This window comes from Zalophus californianus, chromosome 9 (assembly GCF_009762305.2).
Source record: "Zalophus californianus isolate mZalCal1 chromosome 9, mZalCal1.pri.v2, whole genome shotgun sequence".
Taxonomy (NCBI): Eukaryota; Metazoa; Chordata; class Mammalia; order Carnivora; family Otariidae; genus Zalophus; species Zalophus californianus.
This window is the reverse complement of record NC_045603.1, coordinates 128,668,070-128,686,340: the sequence shown is the minus strand read 5'-3', so window position 1 is coordinate 128,686,340 and position 18,271 is coordinate 128,668,070. Positions and strand designations below refer to the sequence as shown.

At 43.1% G+C, this 18,271-nt stretch overlaps 1 protein-coding gene across 4 annotated transcripts in view; it reads left to right on the top strand.

The window, feature by feature from the left end:
• Positions 1 to 18,271, top strand: part of CAMK1D (calcium/calmodulin dependent protein kinase ID) — a 428,325-nt gene that overhangs the window by 246,965 nt on the left and 163,089 nt on the right. For 3 of the 4 annotated variants that reach the window (XM_027592067.2, XM_027592070.2, XM_027592068.2), the window contains exon 3: positions 18,114 to 18,188. In XM_027592067.2, coding sequence (XP_027447868.1) covers positions 18,114 to 18,188 — 75 coding nt within the window. Of the gene's footprint in view, positions 1 to 16,871; positions 16,947 to 18,113; positions 18,189 to 18,271 lie in introns of those variants that run through there. The other variant, XM_027592069.2, reaches the window with a different exon arrangement.

The following is an 18,271-nucleotide window of genomic DNA, read 5'->3' as shown; positions in this document are numbered from 1 at the left end:
AAAACTGTAGTCTTTCCATCACTACCTATTAAGAGCTCCTGAATTAGCCTCAGTCCCCAAAGATACCTAGACATTTACACTATGGTCAAATTGACTTCTTATGCTTGTTCGTGATGAAAGAGAAACATACATATGAACTTTTCACTTGGGAAATTAAAAGTGGAGCGGAGTAAAGTGAATTTCATGTTTAAAGTTACGCCATTTGTAGGAGAGAATGGGGTAAGGCATCAAGCATGGTTTATAAGGAACTCTTTCACATTGCTCACTTTAAATATCCCTGCAAAACAAAACACTCTTACTTCCCGTTTTTTTCAGAGCTGGATCTCGACACTTGCAAACTGCTTCTTAGTTCCTTTAGCATAAAACTCACACTGTTGAACTTGGTACCAAAGCCCCTTGTCATGTTCCCTAGTGGACCCTCATCGACCCATCTCCCCTGACCCCCACCCACCTGAGGACTCTTATGGCCCAACATAGCACACCTCACTCTTTTATGTCTTTGCAAATGCTGTTCCCTCCCTCTGGTATGCTCTTTTCCTTGTCTTCCTCTTCCCAAACTTGCCAACACCCAGAGTACATGTTGGCTCCCGGGACTGTCTTATCAAGCAAAACTTCTCCGTGTTTATTCATCATCAAACCATCATCTAACCATGTTAGACTTCCAAATGCGACATCCACCACCAGCCCCATTCCTCGCTCCCCCAAGAAAAAAGAGAGAGAGAGAAAAAAAAAAAAAACACAGAAAAGAGGAAAAGCCACCAGATGGTTCTTTTAACTCCTCCTCCTTAACTGCAAGATCCTAGAACTGCCAGTCTTCATTCCTTCAAGTAGAGCTTGCCACCCCCTAACGCTCCTGAAATCTAGCAGCACACATCCACGCAGGGCCTTCGGCTGCCTTCTGCTTTTGCATCAGGAGACTGGGAAATAATCCTGACTCAGGCTTGTGTGTGCTTTTCAGGAGGCACACGCTTTGCTCCTTCCTCCACACACGCCCTTATTCTTTCGGTTTCTTTGCCCCTCAGATGTTCTTGGCACCCTTTCCCTGAGATAAATCATTCTGCCTGGTTCTCTGCCTGCAGAGTGGGTTACACAGGGCTGGCTGTTCCCCAGCCTCGGGTGAGGAACGCCAATGCTGTGGACCCAACACTGACTTGAGACTGGGCTTAAGGACAGTGGCCTCCAAGCTGTGTACATGTATGTATGTGTGCGTGCGTGTGTGCATGTATTTCTCTCCTTACCACACTACTGTTGCATTGTTAGTTTCTTCCTCATTTTTAAAAAACTTAAATTGTATTTATTTGTTCTTCCCTGGGGAAGCACATGGTATACTATTCATAGGGTACAAAAGGGCAGATAGTGGGCGCCTGGGTGGCTCAGTTGTTTAAGTGTCTGCCTTCAGCTCAGACCATGATTCCAGGGTCCTGGGACCTAGCTCCGCTTGGGGCTCCCTGCTCAGCGGGGAGTCTGCTTCTCCCTCTGCCGCTCCCCCTGCTTGTGCGTGCACTCTCTCTCTCTCAAATAAATAAATAATCCAAAAAAAAAAAAAAAAAAAGAAAAGGGCAGACAGTTTCTTCCTGATTTTAACCTAACTTAAAAAAAAACAAAAACAAAAACTCTAAAGAGGCCAAAGATTGCGGAAGAAGAAATACGCTAGCATCTTCGGGAATAACTTTCTGAGAGGCAGGACTTCCCATTGTATCTGAAAGTGTATTAATAGTCTTCTTCTAGGGAAGAAACGTTTCACTTCACTTCTGCGTTGTGTACTGCACTAGTTTCCTGTCTCCTTCCCTTTTCCCCCCGTTTTGTTGTTTTCTTTCCTTCTTCATTTTTTTAGTAGCAGAACCCTTTTAAAAAATAAATTCTTAACATAAACAGGTCAGAAGCGTGGCATTTTATCAGAGGGAATTTCTAAGTTTAATTTTATAAAAATGTTATTACGAATCCTGTCAACGAGGTCACAAGCGAACACATTGACCCCCTGTGCTGTGGGTTCACATCTGGTATCTGTTGCACTTGGGCCTGTGCGGTTAGTTGTGTTTCACTGCAGTTTCTAAAATATTTATTGAGAACCTGGAGGCTCTGGGGGAAACCAGATTGAAAAGCACCGGCCAAAAGTGACCTCAGTGAAGTCTAGCCATTGCACTAATATGCTCTGATGCTTAGAGGAAAAATCTCTCTATGCCTGGTTCTAAAAAAAAAAGCAGAATCACCTCAGATGCCCCCGGTGGCCTGAGGATGACCTGAGCCTGGCCCAGGCCTCCCAGCTCTGTGGCTCACACCCCGTGGCCACCAAGTGGACACATCAGCTGCTCTGCCCGGGCATGGGGGTGTGGCCACTGCCATCCTCCCCTTTCTGGCTACCTTTGTGTCATCGGCAGGGACGATCCCCGTGGCTGGATTTCTCCCATCCCCTCATCCCTCATGGTGCAATTGCTTTCCTTAATTCCCTTGCCAAACACGGGAATAGACAGCTGGGTGATCTGGCAACTGTTTTATTCACAATCGTCAATTATACTCTCATTCCTGAGAATTTGCACATAGCCCTGGAGCTCACCCTGGGAAGTTTCTTAAGAACTGACATCGCTTGGGTTATTATAATCTTTTATGAGTAGGACATAATAAAACTATAAATTCTGAACTGCCTCAGCATTTAATATCCATCTCCCATAAAACTGTAAGCTAGAAAGGTGACGTGAATATCACACACCTTTTACAAAATCATCAACAAAACAAAACATGCTGTTCTTTCTAATCATGACTCCAATCTCAGTTATGAAGAGATGGCTCTTGTTTTTTCGAGAAAGAATACAGAGTTGCCCTTACTACACACACTCACAGAGATGATCTCTGTGTTTTTAAAATGCATATATTGGGGCACCTGGGTGGCTCAGTCTCAGTCTTGGTTTTGGCTCAGGTCATGATTAAGCTCCACGTGGGGCTCTGCGCTCAGCGGGGAATCTGCTTCAAAATTCTCTCTCTCTGCCCTTTCCCCCACTTGCATGCACGCTCTCTCTAAAATAACATAAAATAAATCTAAAAAATTAAGAAATAAAACAAAACGCATATATTATACCCAACCAACCACAAACACCCTTATGAATTCCCAACGTGTGAGTACTTGAAAAAAAGTGGTCTTTTCTCTTTGAATGCACCTGATTTTGTGACGCCAGGGTCTGATATGAACAGATTATGTGACAGCATTAATTACTGATGTGAAAAAAAACTAAAGAATGCTCGATTCTGCACTATTATCTTTGAATGTGGGTACTTTCCTAGAACAGCGAAGAACGCTTTATGGTGCACATTCAACCCTCCAAAGTCTGAAAGTGGATATTAGACGGTTGTCCAAGACAGACTTCCCTCCTTTTCTATTGTGCTTCTTACTCTTTCCCACCCCATCTTTTTCTTTTACCATTTGCTTCTCACTGTATAAACAAACGGCACGGTTTGCTAGCAGGCTTAGTGAGATGCTCACCTGGCCCCAGATGTTTCATTATCTGGAGTGGGCGTAGGCCACCGTCCCATGGGTTGCACCCTTGGGTCCCTGTGTCAGCAAGAAGGCTGTGCCTGTGCCAGGCCCGTGCCGCAGAGCCTGCCGGGGAGGGCACCTTTTGGCTTGGCATGGTCTTGGGTTCAAGTGGTGAAACCTGGGATCCTCACTCTGGGGAACAGTGTGGGGAAAGCATGCGGCTTTCGTGGTAGGAAAGAAAAAAGGAAATGATGTTTTTTCCCAAGATACCAACGCATTGTTTTGGTCCCCTTTCCTTTTTGCTCACTCAAATCCAAGGGTTCAGAGCTGGACGCATCTAAGATGCCTCTTGAATTCCAGCCCAGAGTCTTCCATCTGGGGCACAGATTGTGTGTCATGAAGCTTCGGAGAGCAGTCCAGGCAAGTGGAGCTTGCTTATATGTCAGCAGTATTTCATATGGGCATGGCTTCTAAATTTGCATTATCTGCAGTGACCTTGGAACACCTTGGCATGCTGTATTTTGATATCAGCAGAGCTAGTAAATCAAAGTTACAAGGCCTCCTCTCTGTCCTGAGACAGGAGAGCCTCTTGATATCCTCCAAGACTCCAGGCATCTATTCTCATGTTGAAACATCCAGAAAATATATTTCCCTTTGACAAAAGGTCCCCAAAAAATCAGGAGAAAGAAATGACAACATTCCCTTAAATGTCTTAGTGTTGCAAGGCCTGACTGAGAATCATTAGCAGCTAATGTTACGGTTAACCAGGTGACATTTTCTTCTTTTTCATAGTCTTTTCCCGAGAGGACTACTAATGTGTTGGCCAAGTACACTTGAACCTTTCTCCTCAGGACACCTTACCTTTAAATCAGACCTATTGTGAAGTAAACGTATTCAGCCAAGAAAATTTGAAATGAACACTAAGACTGTGGCATTACCAACTCCCAAATATCTCATGGGCAATTCTTGTGCAGCACGCCAAGGTTTTTGTTGTTAACTTGGTAATTTGCCACCGGTTCTCAAACTTTGCATCCTGTCCCTTAGGAGGCTTACAAAATCCTGATCCACATCCCAGGCCAATCATATCCTAATCTTCAGGGGTGGACCTGGGGGTCAGTATGTTTTCAAACTCCTCAGGTAATTCGAACATGCAGCCGATTTTGAGACCCGACGTAACTTCTCCTGGGTGGTAATAGGAGTAGGAAAGAAGCATAAGGTCAATCCTTTTAACTTTTTTTTTTTTTTCATTCAGGTATCCGGCTTTTGAGTGTCTTTGGTGTGTAAGACTTTAGGAAGGCCAGAATTAGCTGTTCATTCATTTATTCGTTCTTCAGGACATTCATAGAATGCTGGGATATGCCAAGCTCTGGGCTTTGCACACTGATTTTGGACCTTTTTTTCTTTTGTACTAAAGGCCACCAGGCTTCAGCTGGGTCTTCTGGAGCTATTGTAGACACGAGCAAATTAGTTGGCCATTTCTCTGCCGGTCCATGGCATTGTGGAGGCTGGCTGTGGGAGCCTAGAGAGGTCTTTTCCATGTAAGTGGCTTCCTATCTTAAGGAATTCTATTCCATGTCTAACGACAAGCTTACCGATGCAGAAGAGCCTGTTAAAGCGTGCGTTGTCATCCACGCTTCCATGCAGCAAACACTATACTAGAGAACCCTATTGGTTTAAGGTCAAGCTTTGGGGGCCCCTATATACTTCAGTACACTCTGCCTCATTGTAATTTTAAATTCATTGATTATTAGAGAGGACCTCAGAGAGGATCCTGTTTAACAAGTTAATTTCTAGATGAGAAAACTGAGACCCTGGGAAGTGACATGACCAGCGTTCCATCCCCTAGAGACAGAGCCAGCCCAGTTGGTGGCCCTCCCAGGCTACCATTACAGACTCCCACCCTGTCTCCCTAGGGCTGCCAGGGTATGCTGGCCAGGCCCCCCCACCCCGTGTGTTCTACAGTGTGCTAAGGATGCCTGAGATGCCTTTTTTTTTTTTGAAAACATCATCAGCTGCTCACAAGGGTTTTAATTGTTGTTTGTTTGTTTTTAAGAATTCAAAGCAAAACTTATTTCACAATGAGAGACTTACCACATGTGGTACTTACTCCTTAACGACAACAACAAAACTGCCTTGCATTCTTAAGATGTGGTTGATTTACTTACCAGGCTTTGCTCCTTCGTCTCCCATTGATTACAGCTCCATCTGCTGGCGGCAAACGGAGATGATTTGAAGCTTTGGATTTTGAATTCCGGTCTTTCCCAAGGTGGCCTTATATTCTTTTCTTTTTCTTTCTTTCTTTCTTTTTTTTTTTTTTAAGGATGTTACTTATTTTATTTTGGAGAGAGAGAGAGAGCGCACGAGTGGGGGTAGGAGCAGTGGGAGGGAATCCCAGGGAGACTCCGCACTGAATGTGGAGCTTGACGCGGTCCTCGATCCCAGGACCTCAAGATCATGACCTGAGCCAAAACCGAGAGTCCACCACTCAGCTGACTGAGCCATCCAGGTGCCCCGACCTATATTCTTTTTTTTTTTTTAAAGATTTTATTTATTTATTTGAGAGAGAGAGCACGAGAGGGAAGAGGGTCAGAGGGAGAAGCAGACTCCCTGCTGAGCAGGGAGCCCGATGCGGGACTCGATCCCGGGACTCCAGGATCATGACCTGAGCCGAAGGCAGTCGCTTAACCAACTGAGCCACCCAGGCGCCCCCGACCTATATTCTTAATAGACAAGATCTCTCTCTATATGTAGTATGATATATACATGTGTATACATAGCATATTTTACGTCTACACAGGTGTGTGTTTCTGTAGATAGATAATGAGACCATATATTTTAATGTTCATTTAACAGATGAGGAAATCAAGTCAGAAAGTATTTAATGACCTGTCTAAAATCCTGCAGTTAGATGGTAGGAACTGAGACCCAACCCAATCTCCTGATTTCTTGAGCAGTTAGACTAATTAGTATCTATTTCTTTGTGTCCAGCATCATGGATATATTTTGGTGAACCAGATGTTAATGATTTTGATCAAGAACTTTTTAAAAAGCACCTCTTTGTAAAAATCTGGCAGTAGAACAGTCTGGCAACCCTTTCTCTACTTGAGCTCAGTGAGAGAATCGAGCCCTAATGCTCTAAGGCATTTGTTGTGTATACTGAATTAACTTTCTCTCCTATGCAACTAGAATGGTACCTTCCCTGGGAGAACTGAGAAAATAGTCCCTCAAGTCATTTTTCTCTGTTCTTTGGCTCAGATGAAGAATCCCAGTTTGGAAAAACTGCAAGGTGAAAATCCTCTCCCACCCTAGTACACTTTCTGAGGTATTAGTAGCTGGTTTGATATGTATCCTTCTAGACTTTTTTTCTCTGCATATAAAACCATCTAAATATGTACACACATGTACATGCAAACAGATGGATGCAATGTAGTGCGACAACAAAATGATAAAAGAACAGGGCTGGCCCAGAAGGGAGAGGATCCATCCTGCAAGAGGTGAGGGATAGGAAAGGGTTCTCAGTGGATGATCTAGAACAAGTCTCGGAGGATGCGTAGTTTGGTGAGAAGATACAAGACGGATGAGCACACCTATGTGGCCAGAGAAGAAGGTGTGCACAGGTGTGTAAGAGCTGTCCAGGGGCCAGTAAAGTTTTGGTGTGGGGCAATGGCGGAAAATGGGAGGGGCAGGTAAGGACCAAGCAACAGGGACCTTGTAAGTCGTGTCAAGTCATATGGGCTTTATCCTGGACTATGAGGAGCTATGGAAGGATTTCAAGCCAAAAAGTTTAATCACTTCTGTTTTGTGGAGTGATGGCTCAGGAGACAGCATGGAGAATGGTGAGAGAGCAAGAGCAAGGGAGGGAGGGGGAACAGTTAAGCTGGGAGTGATCATCTATAAAGTAGGAATAATAATGCCTGCTTCATGGAGTTGTGAGAATGAAACGAAGGAACATCTGTGAATGTGCCTGTTATAAAAAGGAAAAGTATTATTTTTTAATACCATCTGGCAAATATTTCAACTCTACCACTTTCCCTTGTGACTGACAGTATCCTGATTTCCACAGCAGTATTTCCTGTACTGCTTATAACTGGAGGAGGGGTGGAGATAATCTGACCCAGGAAAGGAGGAAATGGTTTGCTTTATTTCCAAAAAGCCTAGTGTTTACTTAGACAAACAAGAGTATTTGCCAAGACATCAGAATATTCTTCAAATGTTTTGGAGGCAATTTGCCATGCCAGAGAACCATAGCATCTATTTTGTGAACAATAATTAAATTTTCTAGGCCGTTTAGAAAAACGTTGTGGTGGATACGGAAGGACCTAGCCCTTTATGATCTTTGAAAGAGGGGCTTGCGTTTCACCTGAGAAGCGCCTTCTCCTGACTGGACAGTCAACGCGGAGGTGCCGAGAGAGGAGGACCGGAAGTCAGTCACAGCTCATTGACGTAACTTCCCTCTTGAGCCCCTGCGCGGAGATCTGGTCCTCCCATCCTCCCCTCTCTCGTCATTAATAATCACCTTGTCTCCTGTCCATCTCTTATCCTCTAGTGGGCTCTTTAATCTAAGTAGATAAGGGAACATTTCCAGTGACCACACAAAGGAAAGGTGTTTTGTTGCCTTTTCCTTCTTCTCTTGGTTCTCACAATACTCACAATTGCTGCTACAATCTCCCCTCGTCCAGATCAATGAGCCATGACAGTGAAATATGCTGAACTTTCCTTTCTCTGCTCTTCTGTGTTTTTCTAACATTCCTCGTTTTACAAGAAGTTCAAAATTTGGGGATCCTTGAACTGTGGAGAATTAACTGGCGGGAAAAATGGCGTGGCTGTTTCAAAGAGGCATGTGTATTCAATAGAGTGCCTACTCTCTGGGTTCTGATGTCCCTTCCAGCTTGGGGGTTTTGGAACGGGGCCTACTTGTGCATTTGGTATGATTTGTTGCATGAATTAACTTTAAAATGTTTTCCTGGCTCTTTCTGGGGATTTCTTGCTTGGCTGTCAGTTACCATGCATGCTGCGTCTGCATCAGTGCCCATATATGCTGTGTTCCCATTCAGCTTCTCTCTCTCTCTCCCCGCCCCCTCCCCCCCCCCCAACCTGGGCCCACTTCCCTCCATCCAGCTCATCTGTCTTTTATTGGGGATTATGGAGACTTCAGCATAGATTGTCATGTAAACCATCTACCTTCTGCAAATAGATGTATCAGCTAATGTTTACTTTGGTCCTGGTAGATGCTAAGTGATTAAAATCGAGTGAGTTTCTTTTCATCACCTAAAGTTGTTTTTAGTGACATTGTTCCTTTGAAATATGAGCATTTTAGAAAGGTTTGTTGTTTGGGGATGAACATTCCTTATGTATGAAGGTCCTCTTGGCCGTATTTTAGAAAGACTGAATGCTGAACTACAGAATTTAGCTATATGAGCTATGCAAGGTTAATGACACTTTGGTTTTATCATTTGCTTGTAGCTGACATCCTTGCCTCTTCTCTCTGTCCATTTTATTCTTCCTTTTGATGACACTGGCCGATCTGGGCTGATGAAAGCCCCTTTTTTAAAAAAAATATTTATTTATTTGAGAGAGAGAGAGAGAGAGAGAGAGAGAGAAAACAGGAGCACGTGAGCCAGGGGAGGGGCAGAAGGAGAGAATCTTTAAGCAGATTCCCCACCAAGTGCAGAGCCCGACAGGGGCTCCATCCCACGACCCATGAGATCATGACCTGAACCAAAACCAAGAGTCAGTCACTCAACGACTGAGCCACCCAGGCGCCCTAGGCCCTTTCTGACTATAATTTCTGGACTCGTAACTATTCTTTCTGCTTCTGAATATCTCTTTCTCCGGTTCATTTTGACCCACTGGGATTTCATCTGTCAGGATATTTATAACCAAGGGTCTTGAGAACTTCCACTAGATTTCAGGATAGTTCAAATCTCCGTACCTCCAGACATGGATATTATATCGTTAGTTATGAAATTTAACAGCCTGAATTTAGGTGTCATGATTTCATACAAATAATTGAACTTATATGTGCTCCTCCATATTCTCATTATAACTCAGTTAACAGAAAATTATAGCATAAGTGCTTTAACATGGACTTGGGAGTTAGACTCTCAGCAATTCCAATTCCCAGTTGTGTGACCTTGGAATATGTTCTTCATGTCTTGGAGTCTTAGTTTTCCCCTTTTACAAATGGGGGGAATGATAGACTGAACTAAGTTTTTCCATTTTACTTTCCCCTGTGTAGGGAAAACCCCCGTTCTTTCCTCTTGTGTGTTTCTTCCTTATGCATCTTCCTTTTTTACTTACACAGAGCACTGTAGAAGTTCACTTCTGGCCACTGAATGTGTGTGGGTTTCCCCTCCATCAAGCAATTCTTGGAGACCATCTGGGTGTCCTACAATTTAACTCAGTTCTAACTCTGTCTTCCCAGAGGTAGAGTCAGATCCCGCAAGTTAAGGGCTCGGTCCTGCAGGACTGCCCCCAACACACAATCACACACTTCAGATGCCAGTTGCAAGCCCAGGTTGTCATTTGTGTTTCTGACCAACAGGCCTGAGAGTGGAGGTTCCAATGACCCCTCCCTTGGGTTCAATTAATTTGCTAGAGTGGCTCACAGAACTCAGGGTAACACTGTGTTTACCAGTTTATGAAAGGATATGGTAAAGGATACAGATGAACAGCCAGATGAAGAGATACATAGGGTGAGGTCTTGGAGCGTCCCAAGCATAGAACCTTCTGTCTACATGGATTTAGGGTGTGTCACCCTCCCTGTATGGATGTGTTTGCCCACCTGGAGGCTCTCTGGACCCTGTACTTTTGAGATATCATGGAAGTTTCATCATGGAGTTATGATGGATCATTAACTCTGTTTTCAGTCCTTCTCCCCTCTCCAGAGAAGTAGGGGACAGGGTGAAAATTCCAATCATGACTTGATTTTTCCAGCGCTCACCAAGGAGCCATCCAGGAACCCACTCAGATAGTTTCATTACAACAAAAGATACTCCTATCACCCAGAAATTTGCAAGTTTTAGAAGCCCTGTGTCAGGGATGGGGTCAAAGACCAAATATTAGAACAAGAGATGCTCCTAGTGTTCTTATCACTTAGGAAATTACAAGGATTTCAGGAGCTCTGTGCCAGCAACCAGGTGCAGAGACCAATATATATTTTCTATTATCTCACAGACAGCTGATTCATAGGATTGGTGTATTAAACAACATAATGAAAAATACTTAGTATGGTCTTGATACATACAGGCATACTTCATTTTTCACGGAGCCCAACGCAGGGCTTGAACTCACAACTCTGGGATCAAGAGTGAGATGCTCAATAGACTAAGCCACCCAGGTGCCCCAGGGCATACCTCATTTTATTGTACTTTACATTTATTTTGTTTTTTGTTTGTTTTTCATTAACAAAATTAAAGGCTTGTGGCAACCATGTGTGGAGAGATTCTAACAGTACCATTTTTTCCGACAGCATTTGCTCACTTCATGTCTCTGTATCACATTTTGGTAATTCCTGCAATATTTCAATCTCTTTCATTATTATTATATTTGTTACAGTGATCTGCGATCAGTGATCTTTGATGTTACTATTGTAACTGTTTTGGGGCACCACAAATCATGCCTTATAAGATGGCAAACCTCATCCATAACTGTTGTGTGTGTTCTGACCGCCCTGTTCTTTTTTTTTTTTTTAAGATTTTATTTATTTGACAGAGCACAAGCAGGAGAGAGAGGGAGAAGCAGGCTCCTTGCTGAGCAAGGAGCCCGATGTGGGACTTGATCCCAGGACCCTGGGATCATGACCCTGGCCGAAGGCAGCCGCTTAACCGACTGAGCCACCCAGGCGCCCCTGACCGCCCTGTTCTTGACTTGCCCTTCCCCCACCTCTCTCCTTCCCCTCAGACCTTCCTATCCCATGAGACACAACAGTATTGAAGTTAGGTCAATTAATAATCATAGAATGGCCCCTAAATGTTCAAATGAATGGAAGAATCACACATCTCTCACTGTAAATCCAAAGCTAGAAATGATTAAACTCAGTCAGGAAGGCATGCCAGAAGCCAAGATAGTCTGAAAGCTAGGTCTCTTGGGCCAAACAGTTAGGCAAGTTGCAAATGCGAAGTAAAAGTTCTCAAAGGAAATTAAAGGTGCTACTCCAGTGAGCACACAAATGCTGAGAAAGCAAAAGAGCCTTATTGTTGATGTGGAGAGAGTTTTAGTGGTTTGGATAGAAGAATAAGCTGGCCACAACATTCCCTTAAGCCAAAGCCTCATCCAGAGCAAGGTCCTGACTCTCTTCAATTCTGTGAAGGCTGAGAGAGGTGATGAACCTGCAGAAGAAAAGTTTGAAGGTAGTAGAGATCATATCATGACACTTAAGGAAAGAAGCTGTCCTCACAACATCAAAGCACAAGGCGAAGCACCAAGTGCAGATGTAGAAGCTGTAGCAAGTTCTCCAGGAGATCCCACTGAGATAATTAATGAAGGTGGCTACACTAAACAACAGATTTTCAGTGTAGATGAAACAGCCTTCTGTTGGAAGAAGATGCCATCTAGGACTGTCATAGCTAGAGAGGACAAATCAGTGCCTAGCTTCAAAGGACAGGCTGACTCTCTTGTTAGTGGCCAGTGCAGCTCGTGACTTTAGCATGAAGCCAGTGTTCCCTTACCATTCCCGAAAATCTAGGGCCTTTAAGAAGTATCCTAAATCTACTCTGTGTTCTTTCAGTGGAACAACAAAGCCTGGATGACAGCACATTTGTTTACAACATGGTGTATTGAATATTTTAATCTTGCTCTTGTGACCTGCCCAAAGGATTCCTTTCAAGATATGACTGCTCATTGACAATGCACCTGGTCACCCAAGAGCTCTGATGGAGATGTTCAATGAGATGAATGGTGTTTTCATGCCTGTTAATATAACATCCATTCAGCAGCCCAGGGATCAAGGAGTCATTTTGACTTTCAAGTCTTATTATTAAGAAAAACATTTCATAAAGTTATAGTTGCCATAAATAGTGATTCCTCTGATGGACTTGGGCAAAGTAAATGGAAAACCTTCTGGAAAGGATTCACCATTCTAACTGCCATGAAGAACATTTCTGATTCTGGGAAGAGGTCAAAGTATCAACATGAACAGGAGTTTGGAAGAAGTGATTTTAACTGTCTTGAATAATTTTGAGGGGCTCAAGACATCTGTGGAGGAAGTCACTGCAGATATGGTGGAAGTAACCAGTGCACCAGAATTTGAAGTGAAACCTGAAGATGTGACTGAATCACATCAATCTTACGATAAAATTTTCATGGATGAGGAATTGCTTCTTATGGAAGAGTAAAGAAAACCATTCCTTGAGATGGAATCTAGTCCTAGTGAACATGCTGTGAAGACTGTTGAAATGACAACAAAGGATTTAGAATATTATATGAACCTAGTTGGTAAAGCAACAATAGGGTTTGAGAGGACTGACTCCACTTTTGAAAGAAGTTCTCCCGTGGGTAAAATGCTGTCAAACAGCATCACATGCTACCGAGAAATCATTCATGAAAGGAAGAGTCAATCACAGCAAACTTCAATGTTGTTTTATTTTAAGAAATTACCACAGCTAACCCAGCCTTCAGCAACCACCACCCTGATCAGTCCAGTCAGCAACCATTAACATCAAGGTGAGACCCTCGACCAGCAAAAAGCTTATGACTTGCTGAAAGCTCAGACGATGGTTAGCATTTGCTGAAATGCAGAGACCAATATATATATATATATAATTTTTTTTTTAGCAATCATGTATTCTTTTACGTAAACTCTAGGCCCAACATGGGGCTTGATCTCATGACCCCAAGATCAAGAGTTGCATGCTCTCCTGACTGAGCCAGCCAGGCACCCCAGCAATAAAGTATTTTTTTGTATGTACATTGTTTTTTTAGACATAAAGTTATGGCACACTTACTGGACTGCAATATGGTGTAAACTTAACTTTTATATGTACTGGGAAACCAAAAAAATTTATTTGACTATCTTTGTTGTGATATTCACTTTATTGTGGTGGTCTGGAACCAAACCAGTGATATCTCTGAGGTATGCCTGTAGTTAACACTCAGTAAATGGTACATATAAAACAGCTGTGTAAGTAGGGCCTAAAGAAAGTGAGAAGATTAGTTCGTCCCTAGATTTAGATGTCTCACATCCCAGGAGACTGAGGAAATTGCATTTATCACAAAAGAGTCAGGGCTGAAATGCTTGAGAAAAGAATATAAGAGATGTTGACAAATTTTCCAAACATAAAACAGGTAGGGTATGAGATGGATAGATCAGGAAGTTTGACTTCAATGCAGAGCACAATTCTGGAACAGTAAATTAAGCAGATGGTTTGTGATCATTTAGTAAAGATTGTAGTGGTTGCTAGGAACCACCATGGGTTTACTAAGAACAAATTTTCCCAAACGTTCTGTTTCCCTTTTATATAGTATTATGTGGTGTGTAAGACTGAGGAATGCCATTTCAGCAAGGAATCTAATTGTCTCCTTATGGATAAGATGGTAAAACATGGGCTAGATGATAGTCCTGCTGGGTGTACAGCTTGATAGCAGTGAAAGTCAGTTGATTCGTGTCGTGGTTATCTTGATGGGGCCAGCTCTGACGGGTAACGTTCCCATTTAAGACTTGAGGAATTTGGATCAAGACGTATGGGTTGAGAGGCACCTGGGTGGCTCAGTCGGTTAAGTCTCCGACTCCTGATTTCAGCTCAAGTCATGATCTCAGGGTTGTGAGGTTGAGCCCTGTATCGAGCTCTGTGCTGGACATGGAGTCTGCTTAAGATTCTCTCTTTCCCTCTCCCTCTGCCCCTCCCTGCTCGCACATGCGCACTCTCTTGCTCTCTCTCTCAAAAAAAAACCTGTGGGACGGATGTGTACCAACAAAATATGTAGATGGCCCAAAGTTGAGAGGGACAATAAATATAATAGATGGGAGAATAAAAATTCAGAATAGTCTTGATCATCTGAAGCACCGCATGGAGCCCCAAACGATTGAATTTAATGAAGCTAAAGGGAAGACTTGAAGCTCAAAACTCAAGACAGAAAAAGAAAGGAGATCTTGTTTAGTAGAAGTTCAGGTAAAACTGATCTGGTTATTTAATTGACCCAACACTTAATATTCATTCATTCATTCATTCATTCATTCATTCATTCATTCAACAAGTATGTATCGAAAGTACTACCCGCTGTGCACTTTTCTTGGCATTAGGGAGACGGTAGTGAACAAAATAGTTAAAAATCCCCACCTCTGTGGAGCTTATACTCTTTAGGTGCCAACAGTTGAGCAACTGCTTTAAAAAAAATGAACCTCATATTAGGCTTTATTTGCAAAAGTATAACATCCACTCACGATGGTTAATAGTTCACCTCTCTTATTTAATACCCTATTCTTGGTGCTATAATTTATACTGGGGTCACTGCTCTCAGTTTTGGGCCAGTGAGAGTGGCAGTAGTAGAGTAATATGAAACATGGTGGAGAAGGCCTGGTCGGCCAGAAGGAGAGAGCACTAAGCAGATGTTATATCCCTCCAGGATTTGCAGGAGCATGAGAAGAGGGTGTCAGCTTGTTCTCTGTCACCACTCATTACAAGGAGGCTGATTCCTGGTACATATAAGAAAGGCTGGCTGGGAGGTGTCCTTACTGCAGCTGGAAGCCCACCTGTGTGAGCTCCACGAGGGCTAACTGCCCTTGGGACTCCTGGTGCAGTGCCCGATATATGGTGGGCGCCCGTGGGGGGATTTTCCTCTGATGTTTGTAAAGACAACCTAGGTACCCAACGCTAAAACTTGAAGCTTGGTTTTTGTATATCTTAAGAGTCTGAGGGTGGAATAACGTACCTAAGAACAGCTGTTGGAGGCCAGAATGTTTTCTTCTATCACGTTCTAACATCCCCAAGTTAGTTAAGCCACTTTTCTTAAGAGACATTTCAGAGGCCATGTGAGGATTTCTTTGAAATTTCTGCAGTATGCTTATTCAAACATCACCCATCCACCACGATGCCCATCATGTTTTGAGGCCTTCGCTGTGCTTCTGGCTCATCCTGGGTCTTGCTTTTTTCTAAACTTCACGGCAATGCTACAGAGTTTAGCATTTAATTTTTTCCTAACTGCTTCGTGGGTCTCTCCATCTAGGTGATCTTATTTTATATTTTTCTCGTATTCTTCCAGAAGCAGCATAGAAACTCAGTACATGATAACTGCTTGACTGCTTGAATTATTAGTTGAGGGGGAGAGTCAGGAGCGGTATCATTCCAGCCACAGCAAGGACTCATGTAAGAATGGCAGGTTAAGTAGACTTTAATTTCCCTATCCCTTGCATCCAAAGAAGGGATTATGTTCTTAATTTATTAGAGTCTCCTACTTTGGCTGGGCAAGTGCTTTGCACAGAGTTGATTCTTTGTATATAGTTGAATCTGTGTTAATGGCTATACTCCAGGGCTCAAACAGCCTTCTTGGCTCAACCTCTGAGGGGAGGTGGGACAGCCCGTACAAATCTCTAAGCTTAGTTTAGAGGCTCATTGACTGTGATTTATGTAACCAGGGTGGCCAGATTTAGCACATGAAAATGCAGGCTGCCTAGTCACTTTTGAATGTCACATAAATAACAGTGCAATATTTGGGATGTACTTACACTGAAAAAAGTATTTGTTGTTTATCTAGAATTAAACATAACCGGGTGCCCAACATTTTATCCAGCAACCCTTCATGTAAACCCCACTATTTCATATCCCCCCGTAAGTCTAAGCTTTTCGTGAACCCCCAAATTAACCTCACTAAAAGAAAATATTTGTGCCCCTGGAAATGACTCTAATTGGAAATTTTTAAAAATTAAAAAACTGGGACCGTCCATATGCTGTATACTTTTTGTGGTCATAATTCTTTCAGGATATCCAATAATGATTATTCCATAAATGTCTAGAATCTCAGCAGTCGTAACTTAATTTGTCATGGTTTCCTTGGTAGCATAGTTTACTCGGTTCCTATGATATACTATTATTATATTATCTATATAATATTATTATATAAATTATTTATATAATTTGAGTATTATTTTGCTCAGGTAGCAAAATAACCACTGCTAACAAGGAAATATTAGGCTCTGCGCACGGGAGTCAGATGAAATGTGAATTTCATGTAATCTGTCATCTCCGCTCCCACAAACACCCGCGTTGACTAATCAGAGCTGTGGAAAACATTGCCGCCCTCCATTAGGTGTTTTGTTCTCTTCTCTCATCTGCTCGGAGGGAAGATAATATTCTGGTTTGTTCCACCTTATCAACTTCTATTTGAGGGAAAGACAGCTCACACTTAGGAAAATTGCCTCCATTTTTCCCTAAGTAAATAATGATTCTTGCTGTTGAGTAGGGACCGCCTTTAAATATCATTCATTCATTTAGCCGATATTTATTAAGCAGATGGATGCTCGGTATGAGGGGAAACAAAATAAGTAAGTAGTCCCTGCTTTCGGGTTTGGGGGAATCTGCATATGGAATGCTTGCTTTTGTATGGTTCAGCAGTCATTTCAGTGAAAGACTTGTGGTAAGAGTTCATTAGCTCGTACTTGGAGTAGTGAAATGATTCTTCTCTCAAATGCTTTAAAATAAATAGCAAGCCTTATCTTCTGAGCAAAAGCTACTCTTAATGGGTAGTTCCAGGGGCTGGCATTAGGCTGTTTCCCTCTCTCTCGTTTCTGGAGGCAGGACTTTGCTACTCGACTCAGACCAGAAGCCTCAGCATCTCCTGGGAACTTGTTAGAAATGCAGATGCTCCGGCCTGCCCCAGCCCCACTGGACCAAAATGGGCAGGGCAGCCAGAATCCGTGTTGGCTTGCGTGCACACTGAAGCTTGAAAATCACGGGGCTGACTACCGAATTTCTGCTTTGTGCCTACAGATCATCTAAGGGTCATACTGAACCAGTTCCTGGGCTCTGCCCTCAGGGATTCAGGATCTGTTTGACCAGGGTGGGGCCTGAGAATTTGCATTTCTTTTTTTCTAAATTTTATTTTATTATGTTATATTAATCACCATACATTACATCATTAGTTTTTGATGTAGTGTTCCATGATTCGTTGTTTGCGTATAGCACCCGGTGCTCCATTCAATACGTGCCCTCTTTAATACCCATCACCAGGCTAACCCATCCCCCCACCCCCCTCCCCTCTAGAACTCTCTGTTTGTTTCTCAGAGTCCATAGTCTCTCATGGTTCGTCTCCCCCTCCAATATCCCCCCCTTCGTTTTTCCCTTCCTACTATCTTTTTTTTTTAAACATATAATGTATTATTTTTTTCGGGGGTACAGGTCTGTGATTCATCAGTCTTACACAATTCACAGTGCTCACCATAGCACATACCCTCCCCAATGTCCATCACCCAGCCACCCCATCAGGAGATGCCTGCTCGTGCTGTGTCTGGGAACCACATTTTGATTGCAGTGGTCTAGTTGACCCTTGGTAGTGGTGGTGACTAGGACCCCAATGAGGGGTCAGTCTGGTTTTCCTCTGCCTGGACTGGAGTCATGGACATGACCGTGAAGCTAATGACATCTGTTTTTAAAAGTTTTCATGCCTCACTATACTCACTCTTCTGTTTGTGTGTGTCTTTTTTCTCTTTCAGGATTAAGCATGAAAACATTGTCGCCCTGGAGGACATTTACGAAAGCCCAAACCACTTGTACTTGGTCATGCAGCTGTAAGTACCTGCTTTGCCTGAGGAGTGCGGAAGGGGGTCGGGGGGCGGTGGGGACCTCCGGCCAGTAAAAGAAACTGAGGTAG